Source organism: Chrysemys picta, chromosome 1 (genome assembly GCF_011386835.1).
Source record: "Chrysemys picta bellii isolate R12L10 chromosome 1, ASM1138683v2, whole genome shotgun sequence".
Lineage (NCBI taxonomy): Eukaryota > Metazoa > Chordata > Testudines > Emydidae > Chrysemys > Chrysemys picta.
In genome coordinates this window covers 312,200,898-312,218,114 of record NC_088791.1, presented here as the reverse complement: position 1 = coordinate 312,218,114, position 17,217 = coordinate 312,200,898, and the positions used below count along the sequence as shown (strand labels likewise).

General features: G+C 39.1%; 1 protein-coding gene across 4 annotated transcripts in view; it reads right to left on the bottom strand.

Annotated features, from left to right (window-relative positions):
* Positions 1 to 17,217, bottom strand: part of MIPEP (mitochondrial intermediate peptidase) — a 115,075-nt gene that overhangs the window by 72,271 nt on the left and 25,587 nt on the right. For all 4 annotated transcript variants that reach the window (XM_042845751.2, XM_024111571.3, XM_005310595.5 and 1 more), the window contains one exon: positions 320 to 473. In XM_042845751.2, the coding sequence (XP_042701685.2) occupies positions 320 to 473 (154 nt within the window). The remainder of the gene's footprint in view (positions 1 to 319; positions 474 to 17,217) is intronic.

Below are 17,217 nucleotides of genomic sequence, written 5' to 3'. Positions count from 1 at the left end.
TACAATTCTCTCTCTGTTTCTCTCTACGGAGAGACCCAGCCATTCTGAATCTGGCATCTTTCACTTGGGGAGAGATTTTTCAAGACATTTAGGCGCCTACAGATGCAGATAGGCATTTTTGCAAGTGACTAGTCACCTATCATTGACTTCAATTGGAGATAAATGCCCTACGCAATTTTGAAAATCCCAATAGATGCCTATCTGCATCCTTTGGCACCTAAATACCTTTGAAAACCCGTTCCTTGTCTCTTAAGAGACCACATGAGCAGCTCTACCATACGCTTCTGTGTTTAAGACTGTTAGGAATTAGAATTCTCACCAGTTTGCGAACATCTTCACACCAGAGCTCTCCTTTCTCAGTTTGCTCTGCATAGAGAGAGATTCCTAGGAGCTGATTGAACAAGAAGTTCAGACCTTCCATACATGCTCCAAGAGAGAAAAATGGACAGTACAAACTGGGCTCAATGTTATACCTAAGAAAACAAACAAAAAAAAGAGTTAAAATATTTGTTGAGCTTTACAATCTGAGGGGTAAAATATGGTCTTGATTTACTTATTATACGCACTTTATGGTGCTCATCTTCTGTATCCCAGCATCTCACAACTACAAATGAATTAAACCTCCCAACACCCTTGTTGAGAATAAATAACCTAATTTTTCAAATAGGGAAAGTGAGGCAGCGGTTAAGGCACAACATTTCAAAAGCATCCACTAGTTTCAGTCTTTAATTTTGAGTACCCAACTTGACACATGGAGGACACAATTTTCATAGGTGCTGGGCACCCCTAGCTCAAACTGAGTTGAACTAAACAGCTTGTCTATCATGAACAAATGTTGCCAGATGAATAGCGAGATATTGTAGCATGCATTATAGGGATAATACAAAGGACACAACAAAATGCCAAAACTGCAAAAAAGTTGTAAGAATGGATGAAAGTGCCTTAGAGACCTAAGCAACCTAGTGCTCAGAATCCCTGATAATCAGTCCCTACATGTCGCAAACTGGGCACCAAAAATTGAGGTATCCAAAACTAGTGAACACTTAAGAAAGTTGGGGCTTAAGTGACCTGCCCAAGGTCACAGTCTGTGACAAAACTGGGAACAGAATGCCTAGTGCCTGATTCTTGCATGGCCCTCAACCACAAAAACATCCCTGCTTCCTGGATTTGCATACAAATTGCCAACAATTGATACACACTAGCCAAGGGAGCAGCTGCCCTTACATCTGCCATTTCTTCCAGGCTCCAGAATACTGAATGACTGCACTCTTAGTGTGGCTTTTTCTTTAGAAGATCATTGCTCCTTCCATCTTATAGGCTTTTCCTCTTTCATGTCATTTTTTTTTTTATTTCTCCCTGACCAATCAGTAGTCACTGAAGTCTAAATTTGCATCAGGAAGACTACAACAGCTGAACACCAAACATTTAGAACACTGCTATTTTAAAGCCTCTGATCAAAAGGCTTAACTATAGCTAAGCTGTGAAAGAGTCAGTCACTCTTCATCCAAACTGCTCACCCCTCCTTCTTCCTCACCCCAACCTACACAAAAGGCAGTGCCTTAGAACTAAACACACTTTGGCATCGTCTTTTGGAGTCATGTTGCTTATAACTGCAGTTACAATTCACTACCCAACTTCAGTAGGCTGTGGTGCACAGCAGGACAGGATTAGCGCTCTAAGCCACTACACCCGTTCTTTTAAGCATTTCAATGTGGGTTTGTTTTTTTTCCCCCCACCATCTTTTATATTATCCCTATAATGCACTCCAGCAGTATTTTGTTACCACCATGGCAACATTTGTTGAAGATAGTGGAGATGTTTAGTTTCAAGACTTCGCATATTTGCACACTCCACCCTGATTTTATTTCTGGCTTCTTGCGTGTGTATCATTCTGATTTTATCTATAACAGAACGCAGAAAAAAACCCAAGAACTCTGAAAGGGTATTGTACTGGTCATTACTTCCCCCAATACAGGCAGCACCATTTAAACTCACCCCACTTATGTAACAGCTGCACTTTGGGGTGTGACACAGCAAAAAGACAAGACAAGACACACTTTCCTCCTTTATCACTGATAAGTCTCCAAAGAGCAAAACATATGCTTCCAGCCTAAAAGGCATCATTTTAGATTAAAGAAAATAAAAAGACAGAACACAAGTCTCCATGGGAGGGGAGGTGGGTGTGCGTGTGTGTGTGTCTTCCGTAACAGCACACATAGCAACTGTGAGAACAAAATGGCTGCTGTCTCTGCATGCAGGTACACTTCATAGTAGTGTAAAGTACAGTACATAGACTGCACCTATGCTAGTGTTTTTCAGCCCTGTGATTCCTAACAGGTGCAGCTCCAGCAGTAGTAGCACTGTTGTAAACTGTAGTAGAAAAAGCTCAGACAGACTCGAGAGTTTTTACCGTGTTGTCTAACTCAGCTCAGAAAGTTAGAAGGACGGCTACTATGCAAACCTCTCAAAAACCTCTGCCAAAGCACGTTACTCTTGCTATACCACTCTCTCTGGAGTTGATTCCAGTACTGACCTGAGCACAAACAGCAAATTGTGTTTTAATGGTTCTTTTTTAAAAAATGTGGAAAGACTTAGTAATTACTGTGAAAGCTTACTGTCTTTATACACATTGTTTTGATATCTTATTTTGTCAGTCTACACAGCTATTAGAAGATCGAATTTTTAAGAGCCCAATTTCCCTTTTGTATTATACTCATGCCTGTAGCACATGATTTATCATCTGACAAGAGAAAGTTCAAGACAACAATGTAAAGTAAGGATTTTTCAGGAAGTATATGATTCTTATCATTATAGATATAATAATAATGTATTCCAAAAGAAATTAAGAATGGAATAAGAGACAAGGCTGTTCTGTTTTGGTCTGATAATATTTCAGTTCAATTGATGTCCATTTTGAAAGAACAGCGTGAAGAATTTTCAAATAAATAGGACAAATTTGGAAAGAGTCTGAATCTTAGATACAAACATTATGATTTGTTGTATAGTACTGGAAGTACACGGAGCACCCATAACAATACAGTGATAGTTACATTATAAATACCTTTTGAAGCATACCTTCTAAAGATAAAAAATAAAGTCAATTATTTGTGGTATGGGATTTCATATACATATGTAGAGATCAGAACCGCACAGTACTTTCTAAAGGGATGATGCAAGACCTGATGATAAGAACATGTGGATGTATTGCCAGGCACATTATTTCAACTATGTTAAAAGACAACAGCATGTTTTCTGCTATTGCCGAAACCCAATGGAAATGTTATATTAGCATGATGTTTTAAAATATGTTTGCTTGAAAAAGGCACAAGCAAATCATAATATTTTACATTCATATAATACCTTTTACCAAAGAAGCTCAAAGTGCTGCACAAAAGTGAGTATAAATCTCTGTGTTCCAGAAGATGTAGGTAATTTTACTCTCTCTGTTTTTAGGGGTGGGGAGGGAAGAACTACTGGAGTGCATGGATTGCAGAGGTAGGAGAGGATATGTTGATCCATTGGCCTCACCTTAGGGGACCCTGAGGCAAAAGCTGCCTCCATGAATATACCCCCATGCTGAGATGGAGGGGAGGGGAGGAGAGCAGCTGGAACCACACGGCTTGCCTTCACATACTCTGACACAAGCATTATCTGATTTGGGAGGAGAGCAGATAGTGTTGTAGTGGGGCAGACAGAATGGAAAGGAGACAGATTGGGTCAACAGAGGTCAATAAGCTGGCTGGGCCTGTGGACAATGTAGAGGAAGAGGGGAGCAAGTGGACTGTCCTTTTTTTTTTTTTTTTTTTTAAAGGAGGTTGGCTAACAAGACATGTTTGTTTATATCTTGTTTGTCTGTGTAATTAGATTGTGAGCTCCTGGGACAAGGATTATCTCTAACTATAGATCTTCAGCAATCATGCAGAATTAGATAGACACGCCAAAAGCCTAGGGCCTCTTTACAACAGCTCCTCTCTTCACTCACTGTATTATGCGGAGCACAGGTACAGCCATTCACTGGGAAGGATACTGTCCAAGCTAATTATAAATGCCTTTATAGGAAGATTCAGTTCTGACAATGCCTCAGACTTGTTATGTGACCTTGGCCTAGTCACACAACTTCTCCATTGTTAATATTTAATCAGGATCAGGCCCTCATCATGCTGTGGAAAAACAAGTGCCACAAATGCCACTATTGAAACACGAACCCTGAGTAGGGAACATATATTGGGGAGATTGTGTCTAAGCACGCACAGTTTCTCCTGATGTTACCGTTTGCTTATCTGTCCCCCGCACATGCAATCTGCTAGACCTGTTAGACAGTTAGAATGCTCATCGTGGTTTGCTGGTCTCATTCTGAGGCATTGTCAGCAACTGAATCTGCCTATAAAGGCATTTGGAAGGATTACATTTTTAAATCGGTAAATATTGATTTCATTGTACACACACAAACCAACAAAAATATTTCCAGGAAGGCAAAGGAAGACAAATGCTGCCTGAGAATGTATTAGAGTTGTTTTTGGTTTATTCTTTGTTTAAAAATTCACAGGAATTTTTCAGTGTTTATTACAAAAATTAAAAAACTGGAGTGCCAAAAACTAACTTAACAGTTTTCTAGGTAAATATCAGAGTTAATATTGGGGGATAGGAAGAAAAGTAACAGAGAAAAGTAAGAGTAATAAAAGTAAAAGCAGTTTAATGCTATGGTTTATTTCATGGATGGTCTAGGTTTATTTGGTCCTCCCTCAGCATGAGCTGAACTAGATGACCTCTCAAGGTTCCTTCCAGCCCTACATTTCTATGGTTTTAAGAACTGTACATTAACAGTATGTATACATACACACACACACACACACGAGTTTCTTCCACTACACTGCCTTTACTTTAATAACCTTTCATTGACACATATTAATTATTAATGTAAACACATCTATGTAATGTATTGGACATCCTTAATGTAATCGGTATTTTCATGTACTTTAATAATCCAAAATTTGAATGAAAAAAAATCATTTGAAAAAATGAACCACGGCTTTTGTAAAATCTGGGAAATTTTCAGTTAAAAAAAAATCAGTAAAAACTGAAGGCTAAGGGACTTAAGCATGAGGTGAGGCTGGGCTTCTCCATCTGTAAAGGGCCACTGCTAACTGGAAATTTAGTCAATTTTTTAAAATTAATTAAAAAATAGTTTCAAATAGTAACTTTGCCATCAAGTGCCTCTGGTAATGTTCGTGGTGTTAAAATATAGGAAAAAATGTGATTGTAAGATGTTTGTCTCACTTGTTGCTGTGTAAAAACCCAACAAACTGAGGGTAAAACTACCTACTTACCGACATGGGAGAAACCGTGAAAATGACTATGCACAAAGTGCTGTCAAATACATGAAGTAAAACAACAATGCTTTTTCATCTCCTTTAACCTTTCAATTAGTTACCTTAGGTAAAAAAAAAAAAAAAAAAAAAAAAAAAAAAAATCAGACACCAGTATGATTTTAAGGTAATGATGCCCCTTAAATTATCCTGTTGTGCTTGTAGGAATAGCAGCATGTACGGTATGTACAACAGGGTACGCTTCCGAAATTCTGTAATACAGTGATGCAATAGAGTAAATAACTAACTTAGTTTCCTTGCTTTCATTATCCATCTTTTATTCCCCAAATTCCCCAAACTCTGCCCCCTGAGTGTTTTCTAAAGCCAAGGAATTTGCATGTTGTATCAAAATCCATGCCAAAAAACCTGAACTATTTTAATAATGCACTTAGTGGCAGAAGATGAGTGTAGAGATTTTCAACAAGAAGTCACAATACACTCTCAAAGAAAGCAGAAATACCAAATACAACAGCTTCTTTGATGTGAAATCCTGGTTTATATTAAAAGATGAACTTTAGGAGAAATCTAGACATCTTAAAGTATGTGGCTCAGCACTATTTTTAAAAACTCATGCATCTAACTGATTTAACAAAATGAACTGACACAATGGGGTGGGGTTATTCTTCAAGAACAGTATACATCAAACAAAAAGGCAGTGTTGCTATAAAGAACAAGGACGGGGTGTTTCATTATAAATAATTATTTCTAAGCTTGTATGACTTCACTGAGTCTAAATAAAATGCAAGCTTCTAAAACGGCTTTCATTTAACCTGTTCATTTGGAAAGAAACTAAGACTGTTTTGTGCACCATGACTTTCATCTATGCCATTCAAAATGCTTTTGATAAACTTGGACATCAAAGAATGATTATATTTACTCAAATATCACTAAGGACTAAACATTAAGATCTGTAAATTACAAATTAGCTGCTTGGCAAGGCTTGTTATTGGCAGGCATTAACTGTAAAATCTGAAAGATCTGGACATTTTCTCGTTTTTCACAAGGCTCTTTTTCTCACTATAATCAATAAAATACAGAAATATAATGTTATTAACTCTAATATGACAAAAATCTAGGGCTGATTTTTGCTCCCCACAAACATTAAAAGAAAGTTGGAAAACAACTTAAGTACAAGATAAAAGGGAGAGGAGCCCATGGGGTTAACTAGAAGAGAGATCAAAACAAGGAAAAGCCCCTTCCAATTATCATTACCGGTCAATAAACTCTGACATTTAAACCTTTACCTGAAGGGAGAGAATTCATAGAGTTGGTGATTTTGGGGAGGTTGTTTGGGTTTTTTTTTACACTGTGTGCTTCCCCACAAGTTGTCAACTATTTTATGTTCCCTTTCTCTTTTCCGTTAATTGTACCTTTGGGGTATTTTGTTAATTCAGATAATTGAGCTCAAAAACCACACTAATTCACTTATAATGCAAGATTGTTCAGAACTGATGAAAGACAACTTTAAAACCACATCATTATAAAGAGATCATCCTGATGGTTGCTGTGATTCTGCTTTTTGACCCATTTACCATGTAAGTTATCACTTGACTGCCAAAAGGCAAATTTACTGTTTTTATAAATCTGATTACCGTGGTATGTAAGATATACTATGCTTTCCTGATATTACCTTAATTCCTTTAACTCTTATGAATACAAGATATCAAACCAAGGAGATGCTCGGCAGTAACTGAAACCAAATTATAGATAACAAAATATTTGTAAGTCAGGTCACATTACTGATATACAGTGGAATTACATCTTATGCGGGGGTTAGGTTCTAAAGTCAGCGCGTAAGGCGAAAATCGCGTATAGTCAAAATTACCCTTGAAAATCCCTTAAATCGCCCATAAAGGACAGTATACATGGTTTTGTGTACAGTATGCAACCCTGTACAGTAATATGTATAAATGTATAATGTATACAGTAATGTACAGTATACAATAAAGAGTACATATGCAAAATATAATTTTACAGTACTGTATTTCTAATTACATAAAAGAGAGAGAAAGAGGGAATCAGAAGAATGAACGAATAAAAAAGGAAAAAACAGTAAACCTAACCACTCACCATTCATCCTGGATATTCTTGCTAGTCTACGATGACAATGACGCTATTGGGGGGTTATCAGGGCTTGATGTCAATCCAGGAGACAATGGGCCAGGCTCATCTGCTGCTGGTTGTTTTTTCTTGAAAAACCTGGTGATCGGCAACTGTTGCTGTTGTCTCTTGAGCTGCTCAAACATTTCTTGATACTGTCTCAAATCGTCTGTAACACGACGTGTGATTTTGAGGCTTCGTTCCATAGAGGGATCGTATTCAGAAATTAAATCATTCAAGTGTTTCGCTGCTTGGAACGCTTCAGCAAATTTATGAAGATTCCAACTTACTGGCTCTTCCTGTTCGTCGTCATCATCTTCGTCTTCTGCAGATGATTTTATCAATTCCTCTAACTCTTCGTTAGTCAATGTTTCTCTAAAGCTCTCAATTAATTCTTCAATTTCTTCCTCAAGGATGTCGCTGAAGCCATCACCACCCAGTTGCCTGGCCACCTGAACAATGCATTTCACTTCTTTGTCAATGTCGGGAAACCCTTAGAATCATTCACACATTCTTTCCATAGGTTTCGCCAACATGCATTGACTGTTTCAGGCTTGACTGTATCCATTGCCTGTTTAATATAAGTGATGCACTCGGCGATGTTGAAGGACTTGCAACACTCCATCCCATTAAGATTGGGATCAGCATCCTCAGTGCTACGTATCCATGAGAACGTAAGCCTCATGTACATGGCCTCGAAACAGCGAATCACGCCTTGGTCGAGAGGTTGGAGGATGGAGGTGGTACTGGGGGGGGGGGGGGGGGGGAAGACGACTTCAACGTTGTTATGCGCAAACTGGAGTGCCTCAGGGTGGCCAGGAGCATTGTCTACGATCAGCAACATTTTAAAGTCAAGTCCTTTCTCTTTGAGGTACTGCTTGACCTCCGGAATGAAACACTTGTGGAACCAATCCAGAAATAATATTGCCGTCACCCAAGCCTTTTTATTTGATTGCCAGAACACAGGCAGGAGATTTTTGTTCTTGCCTTTTAGGGCACGGGGATTTGCAGCCCTGTAGAGCAAGCCCGGCTTTATTAAATTCCCAGCCGCATTGCCACAAAACAACACAGTCACACAGTCTTTAGCTGCTTTGAAGCCAGGGGCTTGTCTTTCTTATTTCGAAATATAAGTGCGGTTGGGCATTTTTTTCCAGAAGAGCCCAGTCTCATCAGCATTAAAAACTTGTTCCGGAAGATAGCCCTTTTCTTCTATGATTTTCTTTAATTGTTTGGGGTAGGCTTTTGCTGCCTCTTCATCAGCAGATGCAGCTTCACAAGTAGTCTGCACATTTTTGAGGTTGAAGCGGTTCCTAAAACTGTTAAGCCAACCTTGGCTGGCTTTGAATTCCTTCTCATCAGAAGGCTGTCCCTCTTCAGCAGGAGGTTTGAACAGCGCGTAGAGGCTAAGAGCCTTTTCTCGCAACGTGTTGCCATCGATAGACACACATTTACGCTTCATGTCTTTCAGCCATAAGTTTAATGCCTTTTCAGTCTTCACTAAAGTCTTATCACGCACCTGGCTCATCATCTTAGCAGTTATTGGAGTACTTGATACCACGGCTTGACGAATTTCTCTCTCTCAAATCCTGATGGCACGGATCCTAGGTTTGTTGAGGCCATATTTACGCACCACGCTGGAGACCGACATACCGTCTCTCAATAAGTCCAACACAGCCAGTTTTTCCTCCAGCATTGGAACAGATCGCTGTTTCTTTGGTTGAGCACCAGATGAAGTAGTTGGCTTGCATTTAGGGGCCATGTTGTATGAAAAATACGTATCTTTAAACACTAGAATCACACTCAGCACGGCGAGATGCTCACACTATGAGAGGCACGCAGGAACTGACGCCAACTGAGCGAACAGCAGATTCACGTCTCCCATCTCACGCTCACTCTGGGGCATACGCTCATTGCATGCGTATAGTTGAATTCACATACGTTAAATGTGCGTATGATGTGACTCCACTGTACTTCAAAACATTTATACAACCATTGCCAACTAACAGCACATCATACAGTAAGCAACTGAATAACAAGCCTGAATATATTTTCTGATCCCTTCACTTAGCTAGATAAAGTCACAATATGCATGTTTACTGGAAACTCCTGATCCTGCCTGAAAAATACACAGTACTTTTTTTTTTTTTAATTAACTGTCAGGATTTTCTCTAACATGCCATGTCCACTAATCTAGACACTGACAAGTTGGGTGCTTTACTTCAATGCACAGAGGCAGATAATGAGATTTCAGTCATATTCTTGAACACGGTCTACTCAAGACAGGTGCTCAGATCCAGCAGTGATGGATGCAGTACAAATGCCTAAACAGTTACGGAACGTTCTGCCTCTGTGAGGTGGTAATTTGGCAGAACTGTGATTTCCTGTTTCTTTTTAAACCTTATGTTACTCTTGAATTTTAGGTTTCTAGCTAAACAGGACAAGTAAGAGTTTTACCACATTTTCCTTCACTTGGGGTGGAGGTCGATATGTTTTTTAGGGAATATTTAAAAGCAATCTCTCTAAAACGGCTGATTCTCTTCAACATGGGAGCACTCTCCCCAGGCTACCCAAACCAGAAATGGTAAAAAACAGAAAAAAGGAGAAACATCTTGAAGTGCTCCCTGAGCAGTTCTCGCTCTCTTGCTTCGTCAAGAACCAGAAGCTTCCTCTACACCGAGGCTCAGAATGCCAGGAAGTAATTCCCTGAATCTGAGGGAAGCCTTTGACAGTTACTAGCTCTCCCTGAAAAGTCAAAGATTCATCCACAGTTATATCCAGGCACCTTGGTATTTTCCCTTCCACTGTGGAAAAGTGGGAAATCCTTTTTACTCCTAGTGAAGCAAAAAGCCTGACTTCAGAGCCCACAAGAAAGCTGGAGGAAGGGCCAAGTTATTTTAGTAACTTCTATATAGCTAGTTTCCCTGGGATACAAAAATTTCTCTAGTTACTTGGCTAGCTTCTACTTTCTCCATAGTGGGAAACAGGCTTCCTTCACAATTAATATATTCACCCCTAATTCTACCTGGTTTATCCCTACAGCCCCACAGATAGTGGTCACCATAGAGGGCAAAGAAATACACATTTGTCAGTGTCCACATTTAGAAACAAACTTAATTTAGCACAACTTCACAAAAATGAGTCAGATTCCCCACCCGCACCCCTCCAAAAAAACCAGCCCAGACTGGTAAGTAACTTTTGCTGGCAAAACGGGGCATGCAACAATTATGTCAACATTCAGCCTTTCTCCCAGGCATGACCTACCGATATTACCTAGGAGAACTCTGTGAGACTATTTATGTGCATAAGTCTTTGCAGGATCAGCCCCTTAGGGAGTACATCTACTATTATTAGCACTGGCTGAGATATACTGTCATCATTTACTTAACATTATGGTATTTTTCTGCACTAAAACTTAGTCATAATATTATATTTTATAAGATACACATTAGACAACTTCTTACTTGTCTGAGGTGAAGCATGTTCTAGCATTCACTGTTTTATCACCTATATGTTGCCAAAATTCTTGAGGTTCTCCTAATTATTCTATCTTCTTATAAGGACACTGATAATACACATTTCAGACTTCTGCCTCCAATGTCTGTTAAATATATACGTATATGCATTCTATCATCTTTGCCATTTAAGCTATGGGTACAAAAACATTCAACTGACAAATTTTTTTAAAGCTGAAAACAATATTTTTTAAATGAATTTTCTTAAAAGTATATTAAGCAAACTATCCTGTTACTGCCTGGTAGGAGACCTACGCTTTTGAAGTGGGATCAAGTTTCCAGGGAAAAGACTCGATGAAAGCTGAGAAAAACAACTTGATTGTGGACAGATGAACTGGGAGTAAGAAGAGTTTGCTCTGCATGTGAGTCTGGAGCTCCTCCTGATGTTCAGTCTACAATACAGCACCTATGTTCACTTTATTGACAATTAACAATAGCAAAAACAATGACTGAAAACAGGGACAAACTGATACAATATGTATTCCATTTTATTATTAATGTACTGGCTCAAACTGATCAGGATGTATGATATTCTGTAGAGGAGAGGGATGAAGGCACCCAATTTTAATTATCAAGCATCTTAAAATTAAGGATGGGGTTCCATTTGAATTTACCTAGACAAATGTCCCTAATACTATATGAAGTTAAAACAAAACATATATATTAAAAGGAATTTAAGGAGGTGTCATTTTTCAGATCGCATGGTGACTAAAGGGAATGCAATTCTAGTTGAAGTGATGGATTCAAGTAGTAGTAGTATATTTAAGTAAAACTCAAGATGATTGAGGAATAAGTTAATTAAGAATCAGATTGTGTCACCCTCAAGAACAGTGCTGCACTCCATCATTAGTTCCAACAGTTCCTAAAGGACTAGTTTAAGAGCAAGGTACTAATCAACATTAGTAAAGATAGCACAATAGGTTCTAAAAAATTAATCAATTTTGTGCTTGGGACCCCATCGCTTTTTGGGATCTCAGGATAGAATTTTTTCCACTGACAGTGCTTTCTCCTCCCCTCGCAACTGTATATGACTTGTATGTTTTGGTTTCCCTTCTTGCCACACAAAAATTGTTTGTCATAGCCTAAGAAAATATAGAATAGAATCAGCACAGTTGACTTCTAACCATTCCAGACATGTTAGGGCCATGGCTGGCTTCTCTTTCTAAACAACTATGTTAACTATACAAAATACTATTCAAGACTACAAATCTCAATCACATGAACAACAGTGAAAGAAAATATATTGCACACTGAAACAAAAGTTAAAACAACGTAATAGGAAACAGTTTTTTTATTTATTTCTTTCAAAAGGGATTTTTGTACTTTTTCTTCCCTTTCCTGGCGGTTAAGCAATACATGCCTACTCCAACAAATGGGAAAATTGCTTACTAAACAATTAAAAACCTGTGTTGTCATCTTATATTTAGCTTGTAAGCACTCTGGGGCATGGACTGTCTGTCGGTTATGTCTGCATAGCTGCACAGCAAAATGGAGACCTGAACACTGACTGGGGCTCCCAGGGGCTATCACAATATAAAACTATATAAGCTATATATGTATATATATAGCTAAATATAAGATGACAACACATATATATACACACACACTATATATATGTACATATATACACACACACACACACACAATATAAACTCTCTATATAATATATGTTTTTGTTAAAGATGATTACATGTAATTACATGTAATCATCTTTAACAAAAACATATTTTATTCAGAAAAGTAAAAATAGTCATTTGGGATGAAATTCATCCAAGTGTGGACCTTCCAATGAACACTCAAGACTAGACGAACACCTAAAATATTAATGAGTCACTGGAAAGAACAAAAAATGAAACAAACAACAAGCCAGAGTACTATCAGATTAGAATGACTACCTCACTACAGCAAGATTTGCAAAGCTAATGCAGTCTCTTATTAAATAAAGAATCTGGAAGAATAAACTGGGGGTGTAACCTGGAAGACAAGGCACAGTAAAAACTGAAAGAGGAACAACTATGCAACCAATGTGGAACACAGACTGAAATGGAAATATTTTCTATTGCAACATCCAAAATATTACAGGGTGCACAAATTATAGAATGCTTCAAATCATCAGAAAGGACAAAATATTTTTATCAAAAAGTACTGAGAAACTTGTACAGAACCCTGGGTGAAAGGAGAGATGATGGCAAAGATAGTTTCATGGGAGGTAATACTTGATGACTGAATCAGAAATGAACAATCATAACAAATGGCCACAAAATGATTAAAGCTCAGACACACTGTGAAACTCTGATGGGCTGGCTACCTCTACATAACTGATGCCTGAGGGTTCTGTGCAGCCAGGCCTGAAAAGAAAATTAGTGAAGTGAACTGGAGACAACAGTCTTGCAGAGGGCCTCCAATAAGGTAGGGGCAGGGCTAAGGCACACATTGGAGCAGAGAGAAGACATTCAGAAGGGTCATGTAAGATGGCAGTGCTTGTTCTTATAGCCTGTAAGATTTTGGTGCAAATACTTTAGTGTGATGGGCTGGGTCACATAAACCCCCTTGGGACTGTCACCTGATGTGCTGGGACTACCTCTGAGCCGGTTTTCCCTGCCAGCCTGGGACTTCAGAACCCTGCCTTGTTTGAGCCAGATACACTTGCCTGCTGCAAGCACAGACTCAGGTCTTAACCACGTCCCCCACAAGCTGCAGGCTTAACTGAAAACAGCTTAAGAAGTGCTCCTGTCTCCAACACTCAGATACCCAGCTCCCAATGGGGTCCAAATCCCCAATAAATCCATTTTACCCTGTATAAAGTTTATACAGGGTAAACTCATAAATTGTTCGCCCTCTATAACACTGATAGAGAGATATGCACCGCTGTTTGCCTCCCGCTCCCCCCCCCCCCCCCACCGGTATTTATGCATACTCTGGGTTAATTAATAAGTAAAAAGTGATTTTATTGAATACAAAAAGTAGGATTTAAGTGGTTCCAAGTAACAGACAGAACAAAGTGAATTACCAAGCAAAATAAAATAAAACACGCAAGTCTAAGCCTAATACAGTAGGAAACAATGCAGGTAAATCTCACCCTCAGAGATGTTCCAATAAGCTTCTTTGACAGACTAGCCTCCTCCTAGTCTGGGCCCAGTCCTTTCCCCTGGTACAGTCCTTGTTCCAGCTCAGGTGTTAGCTAGGGGATGTCTCATGACTGCAGCCCCTTTGTTCTGTTCCACCCCCTGATAGCGCTTTGGCACAAGGCGGGAATCCTTTGTCTCTCTCTGGGTCCCCACCCCTCCTTCTAAATGGAAAAGCACCAGGTTAAAGATGGATTCCAGTTCAGGTGACATGATCACATGTCACTGTAAGACTTCATTACCCACTTGCCAGCATACAGGTATACAGAAAGACTTACAAGTAAACAGAGCCATCTACAGTCAGTTATCCTGGTTAATGGGAGCCATCAAGATTCCAAACCACCATAAATGGCCCACACTTTGCATAATTACAATAGGACTTTAGAGTTATATTTCATATTTCTACTTTCAGATATAAGAATGATACATTCATACAAATAGGATGAATACATGCAGAAGAACATAATCTTTGCACAAAGATGTTACATGGCATATCTAGCATAAAACATATTCCAGTTATGTCATATTTACACTCATAAGCATATTTCTATAAGGCATTTTGGAGTGCAATGTCACACTTAGTTCCATGCAAAAGTCTAATCACTAATATTCTGCGATGAGGGAGCGAATTTCACTCTTTGGGCCTGATTCCCCATTGCCAGGTACTTTGTCTAGTCATTACCCTTTATACAGTGATCTAACAGTATTTTAAACCAACCTTGCATAAGTGAAAGTTACTACAGAAGGAGCAGGGCAGTGGAGGATTCATAGATTCACAGGTAAGACCAGAAGGATTGTGATCATCTAATCTGATGACCTTCTGTATAATACACGTCTTAGGACTTCCCTGAATTAATACCTATTTGAACTACAGCACATCTTTGAGTAACACATCCAATCTTCATTTAAAAATTGTCAGTGATGGAGAATCCATCACAATCCCTGGTAAATTGCTCCAGTGGTTAATTACATTCACTGTTAAACTACTGAGCCTTATTTCCAGTCTGAATTTGTCTACCTTCAGCTTCCCACCACTGGATCCTGTTATACCATATGCTAGATTGAAGAAACCATTTTTGTTCCCCGTGTAGGTACTTATAAACCGATCAGGCCCTTAGTGCAGTATTTTTACTAGAAAACTATCTGAGGTGGAAAAATGCCACCTACTTTTGTGTAAAATTCAACCAATTGAGCAAAACAGCGATAGTGCTCTAATCCAGAAATACCTCTCCTTCACTCTCCTGCATATACTTTAGAAACATTTTGGTGAAAATATTCCTGGTCCCACATGGTGGGGGTAAAGCATGTGTAGGCCTCAATCCTGCACTGAAATCAATGGGGTTGCAGAGGGGAGCAGGGGTTCACTCTCACAGGCCAGATGCAAGATAAGGGACTTAGTAAACTAAAAACAAAAACAAAAAAAACCAGTTGTACACCCCCAATGTCATGATCTGTTCCATTTTCAGAACTCCTTTCACCATGACAACCAGGCTGTCTTTTAAATGCAATAACCTCACCAGTTATTTTACAATGCTTCACCAGGAACAAGGTTTTTCCTCACAGTACAAAAATGAGCAGGATAATCTATTTGTAACCAACATCACCACATTTTTTATCTGCTCAGTCTCATTGGAAAATCTCAGATTGGTAAACATGATTTTCAAAAAATACTTGACTCAGAAGAACATTTAACCTATCATTTAAAGCAGATTCTGTACCAGATGACTGGAGGATAGCTAATGTGACACCAATTTTTTAAAAGGGTTCCAGAGGTGATCCTGGCAGTTACAAGCAAGTAAGCCTAACTTTAGTACCAGGCAAATTCATTGGAACTATAGTGAAGAACAGAATTGTCAAACACATAGATGAACGCGATTTGCTGGGGAAGAGTCAACATGGCTTTTGTAAAGGGAAACCATGCTTCACAAATCTATTAGAATTCTTGGAGGAGGTCAACAAACGTGGACAAGGGTGAGCTAGTGGGATACAGTGTACCTGGACTTTCAGAAAATATTTGACAAGATCCCTCAGCAAAGGTTCATAAGCAAAGTAAGCAGTCATGAGATAAGATCCTCTCATGGATAACAGATAGGAAACAGAGTAGGATTAAATGGCCAATTTTCAAAAATGGACAGAGGGGTAAATAGTGGTGTCCCCCAGGGATCTGTACTAGGACCAGTGTTGCTCAACATAAGAACGGCCATACTGGGTCAGATCAAAGGTCCATGTAGCCCCGTATCCTGTCTTCCGACAGTGGCCAAGGCCAGATGCTTCAGAGGGAATGAAAAGAACAGGTAATCATCAAATTATCCATCCTCTGTTGCCTGTGACACTGCATTCCATATTCTTCATAGTTGAATGAGAACATGATGATGACATAATTATGATGCATTTTGTACAAGATATGTCTTGTGAGATGTCTATGGAAAAGTTATGATGTGCTGAATATAATTATCCTATTCATATACATGTATCATTTTTGTATTTGAAGTTATGGATATTGATTATGTATCTGTATTTCAGATGTAGTTACACCTGGGTGACACCAACTAGGCAAGATGCTTCCAGTCTAGACAGCTGGTTGTGAAGGGCCTATTCAAGGTAATGGGCCATTAGGGGAAACAATAGGCCTTAGGAGAAGCTTATCCCCCACCTGGAGAGCCTTCTCGGAAACGCTCCAGACAGCTTATGGATAATGGCTGCTATGACTCAGCAAGACATGCAAGGGCATATGACCAGACCAAATGACACTGAACTCCATTTTGGTACCTGTATTTTTCCACAAGTTGGACTGGAAACTGAGCTTCAAACAAAGGATATTCGCCATATGGAAAAGCTATATCTGGTGGGGAGTGACATCATCTCTGGGCCTCACTTCCCTTTCAAGAAAACTCCTGGAAACACCTGAGGAACAAAGACTGAACTGGGGGAAATCCTGGGCCCAGGCTAAAGGGATTTCTAGCCTGTGTATGGAAACTTGGTGGACTGCTTGTATCATCAGTCAGGGTGAGAAACTGCTAATTCAAATCCTATCCCTCTAGTATGTTAGACTTAGTTTGTATTTTTGTTCATTTGCTAGGCAATCTGCTTTGATCGGTTTGCTATCACTTGTAA